Source organism: Notamacropus eugenii, chromosome 5 (genome assembly GCF_028372415.1).
Source record: "Notamacropus eugenii isolate mMacEug1 chromosome 5, mMacEug1.pri_v2, whole genome shotgun sequence".
NCBI lineage: Eukaryota > Metazoa > Chordata > Mammalia > Diprotodontia > Macropodidae > Notamacropus > Notamacropus eugenii.
Window position 1 is genome coordinate 273776432 of NC_092876.1, and position 25006 is coordinate 273801437.

The following is a 25006-nucleotide window of genomic DNA, read 5'->3' on the forward strand; positions in this document are numbered from 1 at the left end:
AGCTCACCCCCTTAGCGGCTGCCCGCTCCTGCTGCCATCTCCCCTCTTCCAGCGGGGGGCAGACAATAGGAGGGCGGAGAAGTCCCCAAACCCAAACCCACCGCACCCAGGGATGCTGAGTCCCGGAGAGGGAAGGATTCCGTATGGAGGGGGTGAGGGGAATGAAGGGACAGGGTTCAAGAGGTGTGCGTTGTGCGTGCCAGACAAGAGCGGGGCGCTCACCCCGGGGACAGCGCCGAATAACCACACGAGCCACCCGTCTTGTGGTTCAATACTTTTCCCTTTAATCCGTGCCACGCTTCCACGGCTCGAGCTACTTTACACAGCATGGGGAGTCTCTAGGCTCTAGCGGTGTGGCCCGTTCGTGCCTCGCGCGCAGCGCCAGCCACGAGTACAGTTAGACAGACAGCCGGACAGCCCGGCTGCGCTCCCCCTCCCCGGCACCCACCCTCGCCCCACGCCCCTCCGGGGGCCGCGGTAGCCTCTCCCCTCCCCCCTCTTCAATGGGGGCCCAGGTGAGGGGGGACAAGAGCACCTTGGGTGGGGGAAGCGCGACCAGGCCAGTTGGGAGGGCGGGGCGGGAAGGGCTGGGGTCCACGCGCGTGTGCATCTCCGCGGGCTCCCACCCGGCGCGGAGGCCGCCGTATTGATTCTGCAAAGGGCCCCGCGGGGTGGTGAAGGGCAGGGAGGGCAGGGGGCGCTGGGGGGCACTGGGGGGCGGGGGAGGCGCTTCTCACTAGCAGCCGCCACTCCGGGGCCTGGAGAGGACCGTGAGATGCAACGGAAAACGATGCCCAAGACCCTGAGCTGTGCTTGTCACGCGGAACGTGGGCTGGGGGTCGGGGTTTGGGTTCAAGGAGCAGATCCGGCCCGGTCCCGTCGCAGACGCCACCGGCCGGGCGGGAGAGTGAGGTAACGAGGCTGGGCGGAGAGGAGCGGGCAGGGGAGCTCTCTACGCCATGTGCAAAATGCCTGCTTTCACGCCGGGAAAGCAAGGTGGTTAAAAAGGGGCCTTCCAGAAAAATGCTCCTCTCAGAACCCGAGACCCATCTGGGAGGAAGGAGGTGAAGGGGAGCGGGACCGGCCCGCCCCAAGAAGGGAGAGGGATGCAGGGCCAGGGGGTGATTGTCTTGTAGCCTACCCAGGGACGCGGTGAGGGGGCCGTGGCGGGGAGAGGAATCACCGGGGAAAGAGGTCCAGATCCCAGGCGCCTGGAAGAGAGGGGTCCTGGCTCTCCAGGGATTAAGGGAAGGAAAGAACTAGCTTTGGCTGCCGTGCACGTCTAGAAAAGCAGCAGGATATGGCACGGAAAGGTTCTTTTGGGGGAATCACACATACCACCAACCCCCCCCCCCAGCCCCTTCCCTAGATCTCCCCCTGGAGCTGCTGTCTCAGGAACCTGGGGCACAGTCTGAGAAAGGAGCCGGCTGCCCCCTCCTGTCCTGACCCAGCGCCCCACCCAAGGAGGTTCAGTCTCCTTCCTCTGCCCCAGGTTCCTAGGTACAATGCCCTGGAGTTCTCCCTTCTCCGGAGGCTCCTATGAGCACTTCACAGTTAAACCAAACCCTTAGGTGGGTTTGGGTTGGGGTTGGTTCTTTTGGGGGGGGGGGGGGAGGTTGAGTATGAGAAGATGAATAATGGAATAGGTGAGGATGGAGATTTCCAAAGAGGAGGAGTGTGCCCAAAGCTTCCTCCAGCGAGGGAGGACTTCACTGACTCCACCAGCCAGCCCCCTCTGCTTAACTCATGGGAAATCCCAAGCGAGAGAACATTCTCCAAGCAAAACTGACCTCAGGAGGGAGTAAAGGTGTCCTGGGGTGAATACTGAGCCAGCTGACATGCTGATCTCTCTGGACTTTCTCCTGCCAATTAGAATAAATACCTTACCCTGACACTCCTCTGCAACCCTGGAAAACTCCAAGCCTGAATCCAGCAGGGTCTGTCCTTAAAGGCTCCTGACAGAACTTGGCCTAGCTTGACAACTCTGGCCCTGGCTCTTGATCAAATGTGGAGTCAGCTTCCAAGTTGCAGACCTCAAGTGGCTGCTGTTCTACAGAGAATAAACTAGGGATCATACTTCACTAATCTCCATGGGTGATGCATTGCATTCCTCTAAACTGTTTATACCTCCTCCATCTACAACCTTTACAAAAGCCTTGGCATGAGGAACCCATCTACAAAGGTAGTCCCAGATGAATCCTGACCTTCCCTGCTGAAGGACCCCAAAGGAAATACATGAAATCAAATTTTTTCTCTGTTTGGAAATGAATCTCCAATCAAAAGAAATAAGGCAGGTGGTGGTTGTGAATGCCCCTTGCAGAGTGCTACCAGTCTGGGGCTACAGTGGCCGTGGATGACAAGCTAGTAGTAAGTACCATTTATTTTCTTTGCTTTGGGTACCCCAGGCTAAGCAGCTTTCAGGGAAGGAGACTCTTATCTGCAAGGCTTGAGGTTCCTTCTCCTCCAAAAGCTGTTGAATAAGGGAAGTCCTTGGAGCCACTGGGCTTTCTGCTGCAGGGAAGGCAGGGAGCCATGTTGGTGCCTTTCTCCTAGCCCCATCATAGAATCATAGCATTGGAAATGGCTTTAGAGAAGCTTATTTTACAGATAAGGAAACTGAGGCCCAAAGAAGTCAAAATAACTCTCCAAAAGTCAGACATTTTCTTCCTGGTTTCTACTCACCAGAAAGGCCCTGGGCATTTCCTATGTATAGCTCTTCATCTCCTCATACACACAACAAGAATCTTTCTCTTGAGGCTAATCGTCCTTCCTAACATAGTTCAGAAGGAGTTAAGAAGAGCAGCGTCCAGTGTGTGGCCCTCTTCCCTTTGCTTAACAGGGAAGATGAATCTTCATCTTCCTCCCAAGGAGCCTTTCTGAAAACCATTTAAAAAGACCTCACAACAGCCAGGGGGAGGCAGCAGCTCTCAATGAAATAAATAATGATAAATAAAATAAACATGATAATTTACAACCTTGTTCCCCAAAAGCTCCTGCGAGCAATCCTGGCCTGAGGCCACTCTGGATTTTAATGATTTCAGACCATTCGACTGCCTCCCTCCTTCACTATGAATTCATAAATTCCCTGCCTAGTCTTTTTCACTCAATTACTAGTCACCTAGTTGGGCCAGAGAAAAATGACTTCCGTTGACAGCTGCTAACTGGATGATTGGCAGTGTTTCATGAAGCAGCCCTGGCTTTATGTGGATATCCACCCTGCAAAGGGATTCTAGTCACTCTTATCTCCCCAAATCCCAAGTTTCAAGCTGTCCTCTGAGGGTGGAGCAGGGGTAGGAACCAACCTCAGCATGAAACAGAGACCCTTTTCCTACTCCTACTGGGAATGTATCATCCACTATTCTTAACTTTTTCAACCTCATTCTAAATTAGTTCCTGCCCCAGAAAGGGTCACCTCTGTAGAGACATTCACATTTTGTGTTAATTCCCTGTACTGTTGGATTTCCTGTGATACTGTGGTATGGAGGTCTAAAACCCCTCACTCCCAGGCTGCCCTCTCTTCCCTGGCCATCAGGAAAAACAGAAGTCCACTATTTGTTAAACATCAGTATAAGAGATCAGTAAAAATTGTCTTTTTATGATAATCTCTGTTCTTGAATTTTCCCTGTTTGCTGCTTCTTAGGGCCCAGAAGGTTTATATCATCTAAAGAGCCCTTCTCGCTGCCTTTTCCTTTCCAGTTCAGTATTCCTCCTTGGATTCTGCCTATTTCAGGCAGGACTCCCTGGGATTTAGGAAGGGGAAATAGAGGAGTTGGAGGTAGAGCTTAGATGGAGTTCCAAGCTAAGAAGCTTACTAGCTCAGACTGAGCTTAGATACTATCCATCCCTCTGGTCCACATGCCAGACTAATGTCTCAATTCTTAAGAAAAAACACAGTGATGACTCAACTCACCAGTCCAACTTCACCCCCTTATTCCATGATACCTCCCAGACTAAAAGGCCAGAGGAAGTTTTCCTCTACCAACTACCCCTCTATTCAGAAGCCTAAATACTAGCTAGCTAGATTAGGGACTATCTAAGAGAAAGATATGCTCCCCTGTAGATCAAGTAGATCCTTCCTTTCACACCAGAAATGAAATCCAACCTAGAGAGCAGAATCCCTCTGTATTGAACATGGGTCTATTAGGAGAGGGGCACGTAAAAAATAACTCTGGCAACCATCTGAGAACAAGAAGTGTAAGCTTGGGCTCAGTCCTTTTTGGAATGCCTTTTTTTTTGTGCCCTGTTGGTTCCTATATGTGACCTTGTCATTCATTTTCTCAAGCCCCTCTCCCCATCCTCACCTTACTCCTATCCCCACTGGGTATTTTACAGCATTGGCTCAAAGTGAATTGAATTAGAACTATTCACCCTGCTGGCCCTAAAACTGATAAAAATAAGTTCTTAACAAAATCATGTAAGTTTTACACGTCCTAAGAAACAATGTTCCTTTGTGGGGGGGAAGGAAGAGGACAGCAAAATTTCAGGCACTCAAAAGCAACTTAATTTTACACAGACTCAACCTGAGTGAACATCAGAGAGAGTAGAAAATGAGAGACCTGTGTTCCCCCAGCCCATGTGTATTTTGAGCTGGAGGATCTCAATGAAGATCGGAGGCAGCAGTGACAAAGAATTCTCAGGGACTCTTCAGTCTCAAAGCCCTCCCACTCTGCCCACTTCCATACCCTCCCACTCCACCAGAAATCCCACAAATACTGCCTTTTTAGCATATCTAGCAAGTTCTGTCCATCTGGCTGAAGGTCCACTTTTCCTTGGTGGGCCTTCATGGTGGGATAGAGGTGGAGCCCCCTCTGTCGGTTGGAGGCCTGAATCCCTGCTCCCAACATCTGGGCATCCAGGATAAGCTGGGATGGTGGAGAAAGAAAGATCCCCTTTTTTCCCCCAATTTTCAAAAAAAAAAAAGGAGGGCAGGAAATGAAGCACCATAGCAATGCCCCTTTGAGACTCCTATCCAAGACCCCAGGGCCTGCCCAAGCATGACTTTGGCTCAACTTCACTTCCCTTCAAACAGCCAAGGGATGGCCAGCGAGGGAAGGGTGGGGATGGAAGGATTGGAGGGACAGAGAAGGTTGGGGAGGGTCAGTGCTGGGAGCTGTCCCCTGCCCTCCACCAAAAGAAATTGCTTTTCTGGCCAGTACAGGAGGCAGTCCTGCTCCTTCTCCCTGGTACGTAGGCATTATCTCTTTTTAAAATCTGTATATAATATATATTTATATTCTGTATATATATATATATATATATATTTATATATATATATTTATATGGTCTATGTACATGTATTGCACAGGCCTCTGGAGTCACCCTATTCCTGCCTTGTCAGTGATAGCGGTTCCTCTTCTCCTCTTTTTCAGATGAGTAGTCCCGGGTCCTGATGCCATTCTGAAGGTTGATGAGTGAGTCCTTCATCTGTAAGACAAGGGGAGGCCGACCCCACCCAAGGGGTACATGCACTGAGTTGGCTTCCTCAACAAGGATCACTAAATCCTCATCAAAGTAACTCAGCTGAGTTAAGGAGCTAAGGGGAGCTAGGATCCTAAGGCAAGGTATGATCTTACGAGGCTACCTTCTCAAGGAAGCTAACAGCGCAGGTAGTGTGGGGGAGGCCCTGGCCTAATTCTCCCTGAACCTTAATCCCTGAGAAGCTGTTTTTCAAAGCTGTTCTACTTACTTACTCCCCAACATCACTTCAGCATTATGTTTCTAGGGAATATCCCACAGAACTGGGAAATCTGATTTTAGATTGAAAAGGTTTCTTAAGTGTGAGATGATGCAATCATAGATTTAGGGCTTGGAAGGACCTCTGAGATGGCTGAATCGAACTCCTCCCACCCTTCCCCTGTTTTCCAAATAGGTAGGATGGTAATAACTAGCAGATTTGGGATCTGAACTCAGGTCACAGACTATTGATTTGATACTAGAAGGGACTTTAGAGGCTGTGGACTCCAACCCCTCAATTTACAGTTGAAGAAAGTGAGGCCCAGGGAGGTTAAACTGATTTGACCCAAGGTTATACAGATAGCAAGTGACAAAGCCAGGATTCAAACCCACAAACGAGGACTCCAAGTTCAGTATTTCTATTCTAACCTCCCAACCAGAATAGGAAATTCTTCAACAGGGCCCTGCCTGGAAACTTCCACTGACAGGAACTGTTTTAAAGCTGTTCTTTTAAATACTTAGTCAAAAACCCACTGGTCCTGGCTCTGCCTTCTGCAATAACAGATAATGTTGGTCCACATAACAAGTCTTCAGAAAGTTGATGAGAACTGTCATGTCTTCCCATTGCCTTTTCTAGGCTCAACATCCTCAGTTCCTTCCAGACTCATCACCCTTGTGGCTCATATGTGATCACACTCTTTGGTTTATCAAAATATCCCTTTAATATGGCAATAGAATGGAATATGATATTTTAGATGTGGTAAAATAGGCAGCTAGGTAGCGTAGCTGATAAGAGTGCTGGGCCTGGAAGTCAGGAAGATTCATCTACCTGAGTTCAAATCTGACTTCAGTCACTTACTACCTGTGTGATCCTGGGCAAGTCATTTAACTCTGTTTGCCTCAGTTGGCTTACCTGTAAAATGAGCTGGAAAAGGAAATGATAAAGTACTCCAGTATCTATACAGAGAAAAACCCAAATGGGTTATAAAAAGTCAGACATGACTGGAACAGCTGAACAACAAAAATGCCCCTTTCGTGCGTGCTTCAAGACTGACTGATCCAGTCTGGTGTGAAGTCCTAAATATGGCCAAGGGAGTAGGAGAGCTTGGGGAGAAGGACCCCAGGAGCTGTAGTAATACTGGCAGTAGCAGTGATAGCTATAACCATGAGAGCTAGCGTGTTTGTATTGCCTTAAGGTTTGGAAAGTACTTTATAAGTACTATTTCATTTTGTCGTCAAGACAAAACCTGGGAAGTAGATACTATTATTATCCCCATTTTACAGCTGAGGAAACTGAGGCAGCAGAAGTTAAGTGACTTGCCCAGGATCATATAGCTAGTAAAAGCCTGAGTCTGGATTTTAACTCGGGTCTTCCTGACTCCAGGCCTAAAGCTCTATCCACTCTACTCCCTAACTGCCTTTGCAGTACCAAAAATAACAACTTTTAAATTTGTAGGGCACTTTACATATATTATCTCACTTGAACCTTACAATAAGCACATGAGGATACCTATAGATACCATGGATACTATAGATACCTATGGATAAATGAAGGAACTGCAGCTGGAGACGTTAAAGTCAGAGCTAATAAGTGTCAGAATGAGAGTTTGGAACCCAGGCCTTCCAGATTCTGTGTTTGGCATTCCATCCATTAGGTTAAGTTGCCAACGAAACAATCCTTAGCATACTGAGGTTTCCCACCCTGCTGTCAGTGATGGTCTGACTAGTGAGTTCATTTAAAAGCTCTGCCCGTTCTTCTCATCACTGTTATGGTCAGTATGAAAACATCCTGATAGTGCTGTGCTAGATGTCATATCTGGTTTCTGCATGTCAAAAAAGATGTTCCTGCCAACTCCAAGAGAAGCTTGAGAGGGAGTGTAGACAAATCAGCCTTGAAATCTGGCAAACCTGGGATGATGGCTGGCAAATACTGGTTATCTGACTGAAGGCAAGTCGTTTGACCTCTCTCAGTGACCCAAGCAACTTTCTAAGCTATGCTGATTAACAGAGTTATTGATCTCTATTGGAAGAGAGAGCTTCCACCCTAGGGGCAACCCCACACTAACGAAATCATACAAGGGAACCTCTCTTTATAGATCTGAAACTGCATCAGTGTTAGTACACACTTGTCCCAATGCAAGACACCCTTTGAATGCCGGATATCCATTCTATCTCTCGATCTCTGCTCAAAACCCTTCCAGGTTGGTAAGGACCTAGAGAACTGATTTTTCTGGCAGAGGCTTCAAGAATCTAGTCACATCCATCCTATACAAACTCTAGTGGATATGTAAAGTCTGGGAAGCGTGGGATGGAGGAGCTGTTGTCCTAAAACTGGGCCAATGTTGGATCACTTCTCTAAATAGTTAGATGGTATTTTGGACAAGACAAAAAGAGTGTTATGCTGCAAAGAATATCGATGATGTTGGGATGCACCCTAGCCATCTGACGAGAATGACTAAGTACAGTGACTGTGGGAAGCAGTGGCCTGCAGTCAGGAAGACTGGAGTTCAGTCTGGTCACTTAACTAGCTGAGTGAGCCTGGGCAAGTCACTTCACATCTGCCTGCCTCAGTTTCCTCAATTATAAAATGAGGATAAGAAATAACACCTCTCATTTGTGCAGTTCAGATAAGATAGTATTTATAAAGTCCTTAGCACAGTGCTGGCAAAAAGGAGGTGCTTAATAAATGCTTGTTTCCTTCCTTCCATATGCTATTACTGAGGCAGAGAAAGATACTACCTGTGATGAGGGCAAAGCAGGACACTAAACATGAGAGAAGACTACGTGATCCCTGGAACCACAAAGAAGGCTTTCCAGCCTTCCTCAGATTGCCTGTGTTTCATTGTTTACATCATTTTCCTTCTTTGAATGTAAGCAGTAAGACTGTAAATCTCTCCTGCTGAAATGGGTTTGTTTGCTCTTGTGCTGTGCTCTAAGGAATAGTTAACAGCTTCATGAACTTCCTGCTTCTAAGGCTTCATCAGTGGCTCCCTTAAGAAGACTGACAAATCCATGCCCTGGGGGAGGGGGAGGGGAGGAATGAAAGCAGAGGAAGGGCAGGTGTTTACCTGGTCTAGAAGCATCACAGAGGATTTGATGATCTCCCTCCATTTTTGGAGCTCTGTGTCATGATACTTTTGTTGGGATTCTAAGAGCTGAGCCCATTCTGTCTGTGACTGGGGTAACCTGTGGGGCACAAGAAGGGTCACCCCGGCAGCTGGAGTTATGCTCAGAGGACTGTCCTGTGCTCCCAGACCCCTAGAGGACAGAGAGTCACATCATAGTGCTATCCTCTCCACTCATTCCCTTGTGTTGTCTCCCTTCCCTAACCCCATCCCCAAAAAGTGACCAGAAGGGAAACCAGAAAGGAGCCATTCTCTGCTGGGAAGAATGGCTGTGTTGTGGATTGGTCATTCGTGCACAAGATGGAGCTGGAGCTTGGGTTACCTGTCCTGCAGTCTCAGGCCCTGCCACGCAGTGAGAGTCTGGGTAGTGTATTCCAGCATCCAGAGTTTGTAGAACAGCATCATGTTGAGAATCACCAGCAGCACCAGGCTGGGCAAGGGGGAGCGGGGAACGAAGGAAAACCAAGAGAAAAGCAGGTTGGTCGGGGGCCCAGCCCAGGAGCAAGCGTCTGCCCTGGCCGAGCAAACTCTGCCATGGCCTTGGCCCAGGCTACCACTGTTTGCCCCATAAACTTTGAAGTGCATAAAGAAAGCGTAGGGGAAGAAGGGAGAAAGTAAAGGAAGGGGAGAGAGAGAGAAGAGAGAGGAGAGAGGGAGAGAGAAAGAAAGAGGAGAGAGATGGAGGGAAAGGGAAAAGGAGAGAGTGCACATTTGTATGGAGAGGGACAGTGACAGAGTGACACAGACAAAGGGAGGGAGAGAGAGTCACAGGGAGAGGGATGTGGGGTTTGGGAGCAAAGAAAGGTACAGGACACCAAGGGCAGATAGAGAGCCGTAGGTTCAAATTAGGATCCCAAAAGAAGAGGGAAGTGATAAGATTTGAGGGAGTAAAGAAGGTAAACCATAGAGACAGTACCTGAAACAGATCCTAATGGGTGCAGGGGAGAGAAAAGAAGGAGGAGGCAGAGGTTAGAAAAAGACTGACACACAGAAAGGGAAATCTGCAGAGGAGGAGGGCAAGAAGGACAGAGATAGAGACAAGAAGAAGACCCTGTTACCTCGGCAGGAGCCATGGCTGCTAATCCTTACCCTTCTTTCCTGTACCCTATTCTCTTCTCTGCACTGATGCTCTAGGGATCTGACTGAGCCAGCAGTATACTATTAGACTTGGAGTGAGGAGCCTTGGGTTCAAATCCTGCCTCCAACGATTCTCATCTATGTAACCCTAGACAAGCACCTTAACCTCCCCTGGCCTCAGGTTCTTCATCAATAAAATGGATATCACATTGACACTACCCACTTCCTAGGGCTGTGGTAAAGAAAACACACTTTTCAAAAGCCATAAAGTACTAATGTAAATATGAGTTATTATAATAAAATGGGATGGGTGAGAGGGATGTAGGTGAGAATACCAGTGATCCAGAAAAGCACTAAATATAGGACTCTCTGATAACACCCCTGGGAAAATGCTAGTGAGGAGAGGTAGCATGGCATGGGAGAAGTGGGAGAAGGAGGAGGGAGGGAGAAAAAGAGAGAAAGAGAGTGATGGGAGAGAGAGAATGCTGCTCTCACAGTCAAGGTCAGGGTTCAGACTGTCCAACACACAAAGACAAAATTCCATCTTCCATCTGTAGAGTAATTTTAACTGTATCCTAGTTAAATCTCTTCTAGTAAATCATCTTATGTTTACTCTGTGAACTAAGGAAATAGGCAAAGAGAAGAAAGGATGCAAGGAGTGAAAACAGAGACAGATGAACAGAGCTAAAGAGAGAAAGAAGGGAAAGAAAGGGCAGAGAGAGAAGGCAGAAGTCAGGGGGCATCATGTGCCTAGAAAGGCTGAAGTGAGTTCTAGGGAACAGTGTGGCAAGAGAGAGGCAAGGGGAAACCTGGGAGTCCCTTACACACAGCTGATAATGAGCAGCAGCTTGGACACACTCTGAAGGTGGAAGCCACCAGTCGGAGTATCTTCAGGGATGTGCCGGGTCTGGGTAGAGCCTATGGAAAAGAAGATGGCAGGTTGTCACCATCACATAGATCATGGCAGGTAGTCACTCACCACCGGTCATCCTCTTCCTCCTTCTCTGCTTCCTCTTTGTCCTCCTCATTCTTTACTCTAAGTTCCACAAAGCCTGCTGTAGCAATAGGTGTATAGAGTGTCACAGAAGATGGCCCCTGTCTTTCAGGACCCTACCAAGCCATACCCCAATTAAAGTGTAATAATGATGAGTAAAGGCTGCATCTTCCACGTTTTTTTAATGCTCCTCAGATCCTACCATAGAATAGGTGCTGAATGGATACTGAACAATTGAATTATTGGACATGTATGTAAGGCATAGGAATAAAATGATTAAACAAAGATATCCAATACGGGTCAAAAAGAAACATATATTAGGGTAGGGAGAAGGGAAGTCACTGTGGGAGTCTCATTTGCCAACAAATACAAATATAACCCCTATAGGAGAAGTGAGGGAAGAATAAGGATGGATAACATAGGCCTGGGAGTGGATTGTTCATCTACCAGCCTTGTGGCAGGTGGTATGGACATGGTGTCTTGGCTGTTATCAGGGTTGGAACTGTGGTTCCTGGTAAAGCAGTGAACCTTTCCCAGGCGCAGTGATCGCTCCCAGAAGGGCATCCTTCAACACTGGGCCAGTTCTGCATAGCTCAAGCAGGGAACTGAATGACAGGGAAACTGAGTCCAAATTGAATTTTCTCCCAGTGGAGCTAACAACAATTGGAGTTGTCATGTACTGGGACTTTGGAAAATCCTAAAAATACTGTATCAGAGATACTAGGGGACAAAGGTGTTTTGTATTTATTAAGATATTTAATGAGTCATGTACAAACTAATGCAGATAATATGTAAAGTACAGAAATGTGTGACTATCCCTAGTACATACCACAGCGCCTTAAAGATAGTTCACATGTATTTGTTGAATTGAATTGTATTCAATTTAATCTCCAATTAAGAACTTCAATTGCAGAAAGACAGGCTTCAGTCCACTTCCCATTTCCCATCTCCTGCCCTGAACTGGATCATACCTGCTACATGTTTGATCCTATGGCCCACGTCCTCATCTGTAGGAGTAGTGACAGGGCTCATAACCTCCTCCAGATGGGGTACCCTCAGATGGGCATGGGGTCGCTTCCTCCTCCGTACAGCAGAGGCTTTGCTGGCCTTCTCTTTGGGAGACTGTCTGTGTACTTCAGCCAGGTAGGTGCTCTCTGTTTTTGTCAATTCACTCTCTGCCAAGGCAGATGGTGTTATGTCAGGAACCAGGGGTATAAAGGCCACATCCCTGTCTCCCAACACCTCCCAAAGCCAAGTGTGGGCTTCCTTCCTTTCAGAATCAGCCCTGCTCTCCCTTCCTCTTCCCCTAGAGGCTGACTTTTCAGTATGCCGCTTTGGTTAGAGGAAAAGGATATGGGATATCAAGAAGTAGCTCCTACTCATGATGAAACATGCTGTTCACCTCCTAATAAAGATGACATACTTAATCTGATGCAGATTGAGACTTTTTTTTGGACATGACCAATGTGGGAATTTCTTTTGCTTGACTATATAGGTTTGTAACAGGGATTGTATTTTTCTTGTTTAATCGATGGAGAGGTGGGAGGGAGAGAATATGGATCTAGAGACAAAAAAAAACTAATTCAGAAAAGAAGGGGCTCTTAGGTGGGACCCTTCTTACCTTCTACAGTGGCTGAATACCAGGTGGTATATCAAATGCTTGTGAAACATCACAGTTACTATGTGAAATCTTAGTGTCTCTCACACTTTGGCACACTCAAACATCGACACACAAGTTACACTGTACAGTGTGGTATAGTGGAAAAGGGCCTAGATTAGCAATCAAGAAGCTTGGATTCCTTTGCTGGCTTGGCCATTTTGAACTACCTATGTGACTTTGGACAAGTTACTTAACCTTTCTGAGACTTAGAAATGAAACGAGGGACTTGGAAGCTGGATGATGCCTAAAATCCCTTATGGCTCTGAATAATATAATCCCGTGACGCTAAGCCAATTCACCTCTGCTGGGCCTCAGCTGTCTCTGAAGTGCCTTCCAGTTCTACAATTCTGATTCTCCTTACAGTCTGCCGACTAACATTTGCAAATCAAGACTCGTAAAACCATGCTTCTCACACAGTCATGCTCTTTCCATGCCTTTACCCCACATTCATACTTTCTAACCCTTTCCACTCACATTCTTCCACCCTTCCCACTAGGGTCCGAGCCACAGCAGTGATATCAATTCTCACCCAAATGGCGGAAATAATCCTCAAGCCCGCTCCAGAAATTCTTCTCAATGAAGGTTTTCACTAAACCCCAGGGCTGTTTTCTATAGCGCAGCTCTGTGGAGACCCTAAGAAATGAAGTGCCAAACCAAATCTGTCATTTTAGAATAAGCTCTTCCCCCTCTGAAGACTCAAACCAAAGCAAGCCTTCCTCCCACAATCCCCCAACTCCCTCAGGGTTTGCCAAAAAGCCCTCTAGATACTGGTTTCCCAATAGAGAGGGAGGGTACTCTCATAATGGCTCCTAGCTCTCTGAATAACCCTGGCATCTCAGATGACAAGTAGAGGTTGGGGCACTGAGGGTTTCCTAATGATAAATAGGAAACAACATGGCAAATCCAGTTACTCCTTCCTTGTTCCAGACATTGGTCCCAGGGAACTGAATAATTTAGAGAGCTTAGGGTTGAAAGGGATCTCAGAGGTCATTAGGTGCAATGATCTTAGGTGCAAATCACAAATCTTAATGATGATGCCCACTATCCTCCTCCTAGAGAATTCTCAAACTGGGGAACTCATGCTTTCCACTTGTGAAAAGCTGGAGCTGTTAACTCACCTTCTGTAGCTTTCATTTATTAATCCTACTTCTCCACTCCAGGATGAAGCAGAATAAATCGACTATCTACCATCTACCCCATGGAAATCCTTTCCATACTTAAGTTTGGAGGAGTTGAGTCATTTTTTTTTTTGTTCAGAATCAAAGAATGAAGTTTGTTACACTCTGAAATCCCCTTACTTAATACCCAAATTCCCTTCTTTCTCACCCTCCATGCCCATTCTTGTCCTCTGATGCAGGAAAGAGCCCCTCCACCACATCCTCTTCCCTAAATCTATCCTTCTATCACCTTTTGTTCCCCTTCAGTACTGTCTCTAGCATGTTCCCTTTCCCCCTGGATTCATTTGTCCTTCACTAGGATAGCTTCCACAGTGCCCAGGAGAGGGACAAGAGTTGAAGGAACCAAACAGAAGACAAGTATATGAGGGGCTTTCATATAAGAGAGTAAAATAAGACGGTTCTGCTTGGCTCCAGCGTACAGAACTAAGAACATTTGGTGGAAGTCAGAGAGATTCAGGCTTGGTATAAAGACAACTTCCTAATAATCAGTTATCCAAATGAAGAATGAGCTGCTTTGAGAGCTAGTGGGTTCCCCTTTAATGAGATCTTTGAGCCAAGACTGGTTGGTGGTGTTTCTTGGTTATATAGACTCATGTGTATATATGTATACATATGTGTACATATATACATATATATCTACACACACATATACACTCACATACTGGTAAGTTGGGATGGCTTCTGAGGTCCCTCCCAACTCTGAGATTATTCTGGGAAGAACTTAACATAATCATTCAATAGCATTAATTGAGTACTGACTGTATACAAAGTATTGTGTTAGAAACCAAGGGAACTCTAACAAAATCTAAGACATGATCTCAATCCTCTAGGAACTTACTGTCTAGTGGGAAGAAAAGATGTAGAAAAATAACATAATACAAGGAAATACACAATACATTCATTAAGATGAGGGAGAGCACTTGCATCTGAAAGGACAGCAGGAGGCTTCATGGAAGTGGTATTTGACTTGGCTTTGATAGGCTGAAACAATAATCCTTCCTCTGAGTCCTCTTCCACCTTACCATGCTTTCCTGTCATCTTCCAGCTTTGGGGCCTCTACCCTCCCTAAGCCAGATAGCTTATCCTTCCTCCCAACAGCTTCCATCACTCCTGTTACATTCTCCAGTACTTTCCAAAACAGAGACCTCAGTTATGTCCACTGCTCCAGGGCAATGCTAAGGCTATCAAGTTAAAAGCATCCCTAGAAGCTGCAGGAAGACCAACAGAAGCCAAGGGTTGAAATAATAGTCCACCTCATTTCATCTCCAACAATCAGTGAAAAGAGGCCTGGATGCAGAGTCAAGTCATGGGCTCAAATCCCAGCTGTGTCACTTAATACTTGGGTGAACCTGGGGGAGCTGCTGGACTTCTTCCTCATCTTTAAAATTAGGCAGGTGGATTAGGTGATCCCGAAGGTCCCTTTCAGCTCTATAATTATAACCCATGTGTTAAACCAGATGGATGTGCTCTGTTTGGGGTCTCCTTGAAGACCCTAACCCTGGGCCTCCCATTCCTCTGGGATGTCAATACCTGAGTCGGCTCTTATTTCGAGCCACGCGGGTGAGCGTGTAGCGGTTGATGGTATAGAAGTAGTCATGGTATGGCACATCATGGGTGAGCACCTCAGCATCTATCACGTAGCATTCACTCTCCTGGCAGGCCTTGTACATAGTCTATGAAGTGAAAAGGGAGCCATGGGGCAGGGGAAAAGGAGAGTAAGTTGGTTCCCCTACCCCCCCCCCCCCTTCTCAAAGAAATACCCTGGGGGTCTGAGATACTGCCCTCAGTTCTTGGTACTAGGACTGGGGGATTCCTTTTCTTTCCCTTCACACTTTATTTACCTGGGTCTCTGTAACAGTGGCAGTTTTGGGAACCAGAGGATTGTTGAGGGTGATGGTGTAGAGAATCACTCGACTCTGGTTTCCATTGTCCTCCTTTTTCCATGGATGAAAGATGATATCTGGTGGTAGTGAGGGGGTGAGGGATTAGGGAGGGAGAAAAGAGGTATCCTGATTTGAATTTCACCTCCAAGGGAACTGTTCCCAGCTTCTGTGAGTGGACAGCTAGTCCCTAAGTAGAGACCAATGGGGACTTGAGTATGAGGGGAGGGGCAGTGGAGAGAGGGGCAGGAAGAAAGGAAGGAGGGCTGGGTGCATGGGTGGGAGGCAGGACTAGTTGAAGGAGAAAGAGGCTCATTGTGGTGCTGCTGAAATTCTGCACAGAGCTCAGGAATTCCAACGGTGCCTGGAGCAGGGGCAAGAGGTCTTGGGGCCACCTACGAGGATTCTGGCAACACTGGAGTTACTGTGATGAGGAGTCTGAGTTCTCCTGGGAAAAAGTCCTCTTTTTTCAACCACTATGACTCTCCAGTGCCCTGTGAATGCCCTCTCCTCCCAGCTGAGGGGCAGGCATACTACTGAGATATTATTCTAACTAAACACTGAATTGAACTGCATGCACAAAAGGCAGGATGTTGTCTGCCTATACTAAGCCTAGAGCACAAGGTATGGGGCAGATGGTAGAAGGCAGAACAGAGTTCCAAGGGAAGGATCACTGGAGATCATTGGAGTCCCCAACTGGTGTTCTGGTGGAAGAAGGGGAGATAACTAGATATAGAAGCCACACGTGTCCATCTGGGGCATATATTGGGTTGAGAGGGCACAAAAAGAAGAAAGAGCAAGGATGAAAGCAGAGGAATGATGTAAGGGAAGGAGGGGAAAGAGAGAAGGCCATGAGGGAGGTAGGAGAAAGAAAATGAAGATGATAAAAGGGAAACGAAGAAGGTGAAGGGGTGGGTCAAGAAAGAAGGGACCTGGGGAACGGAAACTAACCAGGAAGAGAGGAGATGAAGAAGTGAGAAGAAAAGGAAGGGAATGTGCAAAGAAATGAAAAGAAAACAAGGAAAAACCAGTGAGGGAGAGAAAAGGGGAGCCCTGGATGAAACGAACCAGAGAAGCGTCGCTGCTCCATGAAATCCCTCTGAAAGGGAGAGTCTGTGAAGAGCAGGTCGTACAGTTTGTCAACACTGAAGTTAAAGACCTCATTCACATACTGCCGACCGCTCAGGTCTTCATAGAAGGCTTGGACTTCTCCTGCAGGGAAGAGACAGGGATGGGAGCATTGAGGAGCATTAGGGGACAGATGCAGATGAGGACCAGGTTACCTCCAAAACAGAGTTATTTTTGTAATGGAGTCAATATCCTAGGCAAGATTGTAATCTATATGAAGTCCCCTGAGCAGGGGACAGTGGTGGAACACTTGGAAGAGGTTTTCAATTGTGTAATCCACAAATTAGTTCATTCACAGCTAAATAATTGAGAGCTGACTATATTCACTAGTCATTAACCAACCATCAGTTAGCCAGTGTTGAGGCACTAGTTAAAGATTAATTAATGAGTTTGGCTTCTCTTCAATGGACTGGAAAATGCAGCATTTTTCCTATTCAGGTGACCGGAAGCTGTACTTGTGGAAAGGTTCAGTGGGAGGTTGCCTCCTCAGTCATCTTGGGTGAAGGAGTCAAAAGGTTCACCTGCCCTAATAGTTTGCTCATAAGTCTGCCAAGGTACCACCCTAATACATCAACTGAGTCTGAACTTCCAACCCTTAGTCACCAGTGACTTAAGATAGCAAATGGAAGGAGATGATTAAAAAAGTTCCCAGTCGAAACTTACTTTTTACATAGTAATAATAGCCTTGTTCCATTAGCATATTAGCATTTACTTGCCTACCAGGTTGGGTAGTTGGCCCCTCCAGCCCAAGTTTCCATGGGAGGAGTACAGTGATGATGAATCTTAGGTGGCAGACAAAGCATAAAGCTATAGGAAGTCTAGATCTATAAAGATGGGGCACTCAGCATGGATGCTAAAGGTTGGGGAGGGAAGAGGACATACTGAAGTTCAATTTCCCCTACTTGATAATCTTGCCTAGGGTTTGCTGTGCAATGAGCCTGGAGATACTCTCAAGTCTCTCTGTGTGAGGATGTCATTTCAACCTCTTCCAATAGGAGAGAAAAGCAAGTCCCTACCTTCATCATGGGTGTCAGATGAATCACTGAGCTCAGTGGGAATGTCCTCATTATCATTGAAATCCAAGGAGGGTGAGTTTACTGGAGCAAGGATCTCGATCTTCTCCCCAATGATGTTGTCAATTGTGAGCTCCTTCTCCATGGGGCCATCCCCTTCCACCACTTCTTCTTCCAGGGGCAATCCATCAAACTGTAGCAAGGACATAGGGGTTAAATTCTTCTGTGACCTAAGAAAGGTGCTGTGACTCAGGAGGGAGTGTTGGACCCAGCGGAGTAATCATTCCAGCCATAAAATGCTGTCATTTCTGGGGTGGCCACCACTCAAAAGACTCAGAATCACGCTGATTTCATTTTCTCATGCACAAATCTGCCACAGACTTGCCATGAAGCCTAGTCTAGATTCCCTTCCGTCTCTGTACATATAGCATCATGGGTCAAATGATGCAGAGGGCCTCCTGAAAGTCTTAAAAGTTGGTTATTTCGCTTTAGGCCTGATTCAAAACATGGTTTCTTTAGTTAGTTCAATGTCTCCCACATCTAAGGATGAATAGTCTCAGTACCAACTCAAGATAGGAAGCTCTCTCCTGGGTCTCTGTTATAAACCCATATAATATACATATAATTGGACATAATGCCACTTTGCCACTCAATAGCATCTTTATTTCAAGAAATTTCCCAGGTTTTTTTGTTGGAATATTGTTATATTCATTCTAACAGTCTTGCAAGAGAATAGGGTACAGATGAGGAGAAGAGACTTAGGGAAGTTGTGACACGTTCCACAGGAGGCAGAAGCCCAGGAATCATTGCTTCTAAGACATCTGAATGATCTTTTGAGACCACTTTCTCTAGCTATCTTTCCTTGATGGAGCACCCAAATTCTAAAGCCTATCAAAACATTCCTTGATTCTTCTCAGGGTTTTATCTCCCCAGCTAGACTGTAAAGGTCTTGAAGAACAGAGCTGGACACAGAACCTTCCCTTTCTTGTCCTAAGAAGAGCCAGGCACCAGAGGTGTTGATGGAGCAGGGGCCTCAGCTGCTCAATGCCAACCCCACTCGAAGGCTAAGGCATTGTACCCGAGAGCCTGGGGCAGAGACCCTGGACCAAAGGGCTGGCAGCGAATGCTAGTTTGGAAGGGGTATGAGTTGGGCATGATGGGACATGATGGGACAGATGAGGCATGGTAGCAGAAAGACATTAGCTGTGGATAGCATTTGGAAATGGTTTTCATTTGCTCAGAATGGGGACACAAATGGAACCTTCTGAGAAATCTCTGGATCTCTAACCCACCACACTTCCTCCAGCTCTGGGCTTACTCCATAAGCCTCCCTATTGACTTTTCTATTTGACTGTAAGCTCACCCCACTAAGAAACAGACTGTATCTATGCCCTACCTTGAATTGCAGATGCCTAGTACTTGGTACTGCCATACACCCAGGGGTGAATCAATAAATACTTAATAACCAACCCACCTCTAGAAGAGATCTTATCAGTCAGGAAATCTTTCCCTGAATGAAAAGACAATAAATCATGAATACTCTCATGCACAGGTGTGCTAGCTCATAAGAGCAGATTGTTAAATTTACAGCATGTGCATTTATACGTCCGAAATCAGCAAAGGCTACAAATCAGGGCTTGATTTATTGTTTTGTTGACTTTCTGGATTTGAGGAAGAGATGGTGAGAATGTTAATAATACAGATTAAACTTTAAAATGTGATTGGTTGTACATTTTTCTTAATTTTTGGAAAGCCAGTTGTTAAAACATTTACCAGCCTATCACTGTCCTCACTCCAACTTCCCAGGTCAATCACCTCTATGAGGCTGACCCAGTGAGGATAGTGAAAAAGGACCACTGAATTAAGGGCAGGAGCAAGGGTTCCAATCCATACCGAGACAGGGGCTTCACTGCTTCCCGTGGAGGTCAGTGTGCTATTGGTGATAGATTTCTTGGGCAGCTGTGGGCTGGCATCTGGTTTGGTCTCTATGCTGCTTTTGGAGGAGCTATCATTCACCTCATTCTCTTCTACTGGGAGCTCTTCACAATAGCTGAATGGGGACAGAGAGAAAGAAGAAGGCAATCAGGACCCCTCTTTGGCTTTCACTTGCCCAGAAGGCCAGAAGCAGGAGGTCTGATTCAGACTATTCACAAACCTCCTTCAGCCATGATTCCACCACCTACCTTAAAATAAGGGAGACCTGACAATGAACTCGTCTTTGAATGTCCATTCCACCTCCAGATCCATGTCATACATACCTTTTTTCCAAGATATCTTTCCTGGGATATCTTTCCTGGACTATCACATATTCTCCTATATCTCTAATCTAGAATATCCTCCTTTAAATTTAAAATTACATTTAAAATTTAAATTTAGTTATTTAACTAAATTTAAATTGCATTTAAAATTTCTGGCTGGAAATGAATATTCACCAGGTAGTACTCCTTTTCATCTGCATCAAATTCTCTGATAATTTTTACACTTACACTTCTCCTGCCCCCAGCATCAAAATCTCCAATAATAACTCACATTTCTAGAGCACTTTTTCATTTATAAAGTGTACCATTTACACTAAACTATTCACTAGGTAGAGGAATAATTGTTATCCACACTTTACAGATGCAGAAAACTAAAAAGGTTAAAATGATTGCCTAAGGGGACATAGCAGAACTGAGATTAGGTTTTCTGAATCTAGGTCTTTTTCCATTACATTATTCTTCCTCCTTTGTATTAAATCAGTTTGTACTTTCTGGGTTTTCCTTCTTCAAAGATCTGTGATTGCATCCATTTGAGTATTCTCTCCACCATGCAGATCACAGTACTTCCATAGGTTAGTAGAAAACCTTTGAGTTGTGGCTGAAAACATTCATCATCCAAGCTAACTCTAGTAATGTGCCTCTCCAAACTTAACAAGATTGGTCCTTGGAGACAGATCCACAGTTAGCTAATGGTCCCTTATTCAGTTGTTACAGCTTAGTAAAGTCTGTTGAAGTCTGTGTTTGGGCTGATGTAGCCTTCAAGAATTCAGGATCACTTCCATACCATAATGAAGAACTGGAGTAGGATTTTAGTGGAGGTATATTCCTATTTTAATGTCTATGTCCTATTTCACCCACTGGATCTGTAAGTCCCTGAGAATATGGATAGTATATGTTCCTCCCCCTAGAATGACTCTACCCAATAATGAATACTCTGTTCTTATTGGTGACTGATTGGTATGTAATCAGTGACTTGGTAATTAGTCACAGTGCTTGGCTTTTTAGCCAATGAATGGTAGCATCTCCTCCCCAAGTTCCTTGGTGACCATGGAGGACTATAGAGTCACAAGATGCTATTCCTCATTGTTCTCCATGGCCATACCACCCTGGAGAGATGTCTGCCTTAGTGCCCTGCTCTCCTGATTGGTGAATGCCTCTCCCAGATCACTTGTCACGCTTCACCTCATTGCTGATTCTCTAGTGATCTCCCTCATATCACCAGCACTTATTTCCTATGCTTTCAGCTCCTCCCCTGAGAAATTACTGGATCTCTATTTCCCCTCTGCCTTTCTTCTCCTTCCTCTCCTCCACCCTCCATGGTCTGGAACCATGAACCACAATCAAATTTACTTTGCATTGGCCCTGGAGAGTATGTGCTATGTGCCAATTTAATCTCCTCCCAATAACACATATATTGTATATTATCTCTCCTATTACAATGTAAGCTCTTTAAAGAAAGGAACTGCCTTTCCTATATATATTTGTATCCCCAGCCTTTATCACAGTGCTTAGCACATAGTAAGTATTTAATAAGTGCTTTTTCATTTATATTACAGCTAGAAAATATCAGTCATGTGGGAAGGGACCTTGTAAGCCATCTAGTTCCATCTGTACCACAGCATAAATCCTCACTATTGGCCTATAATGTAGTAGTCCAACCTCATTTTACTTCCCTTTAGGGACCATCCAGGGATGCTACAACAGCAAGGAGAGAAAAGACATAGAGCAAAGAACCCAATACTGCCATCTAGTTGACTATGCGCCCTCACTTACCCCATCGTGTTGAAGTCATCATCTGGGGGCACGTAGTCCTCATCGTCACTGGTCAGGCCCAATTCATTTCCATAACACTGATGGACAAAGTGCCACAGCTCCTTGGGACACAAGGGCTAGACAGGGGAAAATAGCAGCTTTTTAACCTTTCCTAAGGCTTCCACTCACCAGGCAGAGAATTGCTCTCTTGTTTGAAGAGAGAAGAGTCTGACTACCCACCACCATGCCCAAGAGGAGTCATGACCTTGGTAGCCAAGAAAAAGATTAACAGATAACTCCTCTCTTGCGATGTCTTGGCTTCCCACTGATGTTTTGATTTTTTTTTTAAACTTCCGGTCACAAATGATCTTTCATTCCCTACAATGAGGATGGAGGAAGGAGCTAATTTAACTATACTGGAGATACTGGCCACACTTACTCTTACTGACTAATGGTGCACCCATAATGAAGGACATTTACAAAAGTAATTCTGAGACCTCAAAGAAATTTGTTTATCAAATCTGACTTAGAAAAAGGTACAAATAGCTTACTTATCAAACATGAAGCTAGCCAAAGCTAGGATGGGCAGTTAATATATTGAGAGGAAAAAATCAGGATCCAAAAACAGCTTGACAGCAGGCTAGAATTAATGCAACTGATCTAGAAAGATAAATGTTAAATTTCACATGGATTAAAAAAATCAAAGCATATAGGATGGTAGAGACAGTCCATGTGAAAAAGCACTGATGGTTTTGGTGGGCCAAAAGCTCAATTCAAGTCAATGGTCTGATAGAACAACTAATAGTAATCAGGAAATTACCTGGTAATCAGGCAATTAGTGTAAGGAGAGGAACAGAGTCAAGAATAAATCAGGGGACCATCCCAATGTACTCTGGCCTGGTCAAAAGACATCTAGAGAATTCTGTTACGACCTGAGACCATGCTGTTTGTGAAAGTTGTATGAATCCTTGTCAGTAATTTTATAGAGAGGATGTCTGCTCAGATATTGTTTGGATTAAGTAGGGTTTTTGGTTTTTTTTTCAGTTCTATGATTCCATGAAATCAGAAGTTAGTAGTTAAGAAAATTAAAGCTTAGAGTTGAAAAGGAACCTGAGAACACATCTGATTGGATCTCTCACTCAAGAAGGTATTCCCTTTATAACATCCTTGACAAGTGGTCACATCAGCCTCTGTCACCTGGAATACCTTCACGTGATGAGTTCACTATCTAATGAACAAAACCATTTTATTGCTGGGCAGATCTAACTACGAAGATGTTCCTTCCTTATAATGAGCTGGAACCTTCTTCCCTGCAACTCCCATTGGTCTCTGATGTGCTCTTTGAGGGCCACCACAAAGTGAGTTTAATAGGAATACAGTGGTCTTGGGCTCCTTGCCCAGTGCTGTTTTAGTTTGGTTCTCATGGGGTTTAATATCTCTGGTAGAAAAAGGAAAAGTGGACTGGGACAGGGGTGGGTGGGTAAGAGAGAAAGACTCTTGAGTGGGCTGACTAAAGGCAGATAATAAAAACTGTAGCATTTACAGAGCACTTTACATATGTTATTTCATTTGACCAAATGTTTATGTTCTTTGAGTCTGAGGCTTGGGAGAGTGGGAGAGTAGAAGCGTATGAGGGTGGGAGGGAGGCAGAGTGGGGCGGAGGCAGAAGGCAGAAAAGGAAGAAGATAGCATGAGAAAGGATCAAACCAAAGGTCTTTTTGTTTTATTTTTAAGAATGTATAGAGGCGCTAGCCTCACACTTAGCAATCCCTCTATTCCTTAAGCATGGTCATTTCACAAACACAGAAACATCAATTTTGCCTACCTGTGTGTACTGCTTGGAATTTTAGGAAGGGTCAAGAAACTGCCTCAGACACTAGGGGAACTAGGCAGAGGGCAATGCCTTATCCACCTCTGGTGTGCTCTTAAGGGGATTCCCACACAAAGTGGGAGGGATCCATTTACTATTTCTTTCTTAGCTTACCCTTAGCTTTCTTTTACATACACCATAGACCTATTTAGGATGACTCATTTCTTTCCACTTGCTTGTCCCTCTGATACAGTTTGGGGTGCTAGGGACCCTGAAATGTAGGGGTACAGAGGGTCTGCCTGAAAAGAATTCAACCACTCAAGCCTTCTTTCAATCAAGGTAGCGAGGTTTATCGTAATGCCAACAGAAGCCAGAAGAGATTCCTTGTGAATCTGTACCTTAATGAGGATGAGATTGGTAAAAAAAAAAAAAAAGACTGAGAAGACTGGGATGGGATTAAAGAGTGGTAAATAGCCTATGGTGGGCCAGGTGCAGACAATGGAAGAAGTTAAGTGGTCTGGAGGGTGGAGGGGAAACCACAGTGAAAATGCTGTTAAAAGGATTATGGAGTACCTAGGTGGGTGGGCTGAGACGGGTTAGATGCCTCTAGTGAAAATGCCACTGATTTGGACTGTTTTCAAAGACATGGTGTTTTCCTTTTAGGTGTCCAGGTCCCATCATTTCATCATTTGGAGAAGTTTCTACCCAATTAGTAAAGGTGTCAACAAAAACCAAAGGCAATGTGAAACCCTTCCACGTGGGGGGAGGGGAATGTGTAAAAGTCTATCTGTCAGTCTCCCACCCAGCCCAGACCACTTAACTCCTTCCAAGGTCTGCACCTGGCCCACCCCAGGCTATTTACCACGCCTTAATCCCATCTGGAGCTCCTCACTGTCTTTTTTGTATAAAAGTACCATCTCACCTCCATTAAGGTACAGACTCACTAGGAATCCCTCCTATTGGCACTACAATAAACTACATTACCTTGACTGAAAGAAGGCTTGAGTGCTGAATTATCTCCAGGCAGACTCACCCTGTACCTTACATTTCAGGGTTCCCAGCACCCCAAACCACATCACCTTCAGCCCTTAGTTTATCTCTACCCCCTCCCTTTTTCCTAATTAGACCTACTTGACTCTAATCAAATTTGTTAGCTGATATATATCTTAAAGTCTAAGGTTCAGACCCTGTAGAGAAGATAGGAAGAAAATAATTTAGCACAGAGCCATGACTAGCACTTCTAAGGTCAAGCTGTGTGAAAGGTGGAGTAGGTATCCCAGATACTGGGAAACAAAGCCCCATGGGGGAGGAGGAAGAATTCAAGAATGCAAGACTGCAAGAGGGAGCATGGCACAGGGAATAAGGAAGGAAGAGAAATTAGCCATCTGGCAGCTTCCTATTTTAACTAGTGAGTCTGGCTAACTATATACTAAGCTAAATTCTTTATCTTTGGAAGAA

General features: G+C 45.5%; 1 protein-coding gene and 1 long non-coding RNA gene across 15 annotated transcripts in view; one reads left to right on the forward strand and one right to left on the reverse strand.

Annotated features, from left to right (window-relative positions):
- Positions 1-261: 261 nt before the first annotated feature.
- GRAMD1B (GRAM domain containing 1B) overlaps positions 262-25006 on the reverse strand; it is a 333834-nt gene continuing 309089 nt past the window's right edge. For 11 of the 14 annotated variants that reach the window (XM_072612892.1, XM_072612889.1, XM_072612888.1 and 8 more), the window contains 12 exons: positions 21760-21875; positions 19622-19778; positions 17732-17921; positions 16656-16799; positions 15549-15667; positions 15238-15380; positions 13059-13162; positions 11841-12044; positions 10700-10793; positions 9121-9228; positions 8742-8931; positions 262-5424 (listed from right to left, as the gene is read on the reverse strand). In XM_072612892.1, the coding sequence (XP_072468993.1) occupies positions 5335-5424; positions 8742-8931; positions 9121-9228; positions 10700-10793; positions 11841-12044; positions 13059-13162; positions 15238-15380; positions 15549-15667; positions 16656-16799; positions 17732-17921; positions 19622-19778; positions 21760-21875 (1659 nt within the window). In that variant the 3' untranslated portion in view covers positions 262-5334. The remainder of the gene's footprint in view (positions 5425-8741; positions 8932-9120; positions 9229-10699; positions 10794-11840; positions 12045-13058; positions 13163-15237; positions 15381-15548; positions 15668-16655; positions 16800-17731; positions 17922-19621; positions 19779-21759; positions 21876-25006) is intronic. The other 3 variants (XM_072612891.1, XM_072612890.1, XM_072612902.1) reach the window with 1 other exon arrangement.
- On the forward strand, positions 5296-8581 carry LOC140506106 (uncharacterized). Its single transcript, XR_011967773.1, has 2 exons — positions 5296-5561; positions 8400-8581. It is a non-coding gene; the product is annotated as an uncharacterized lncRNA (long non-coding RNA).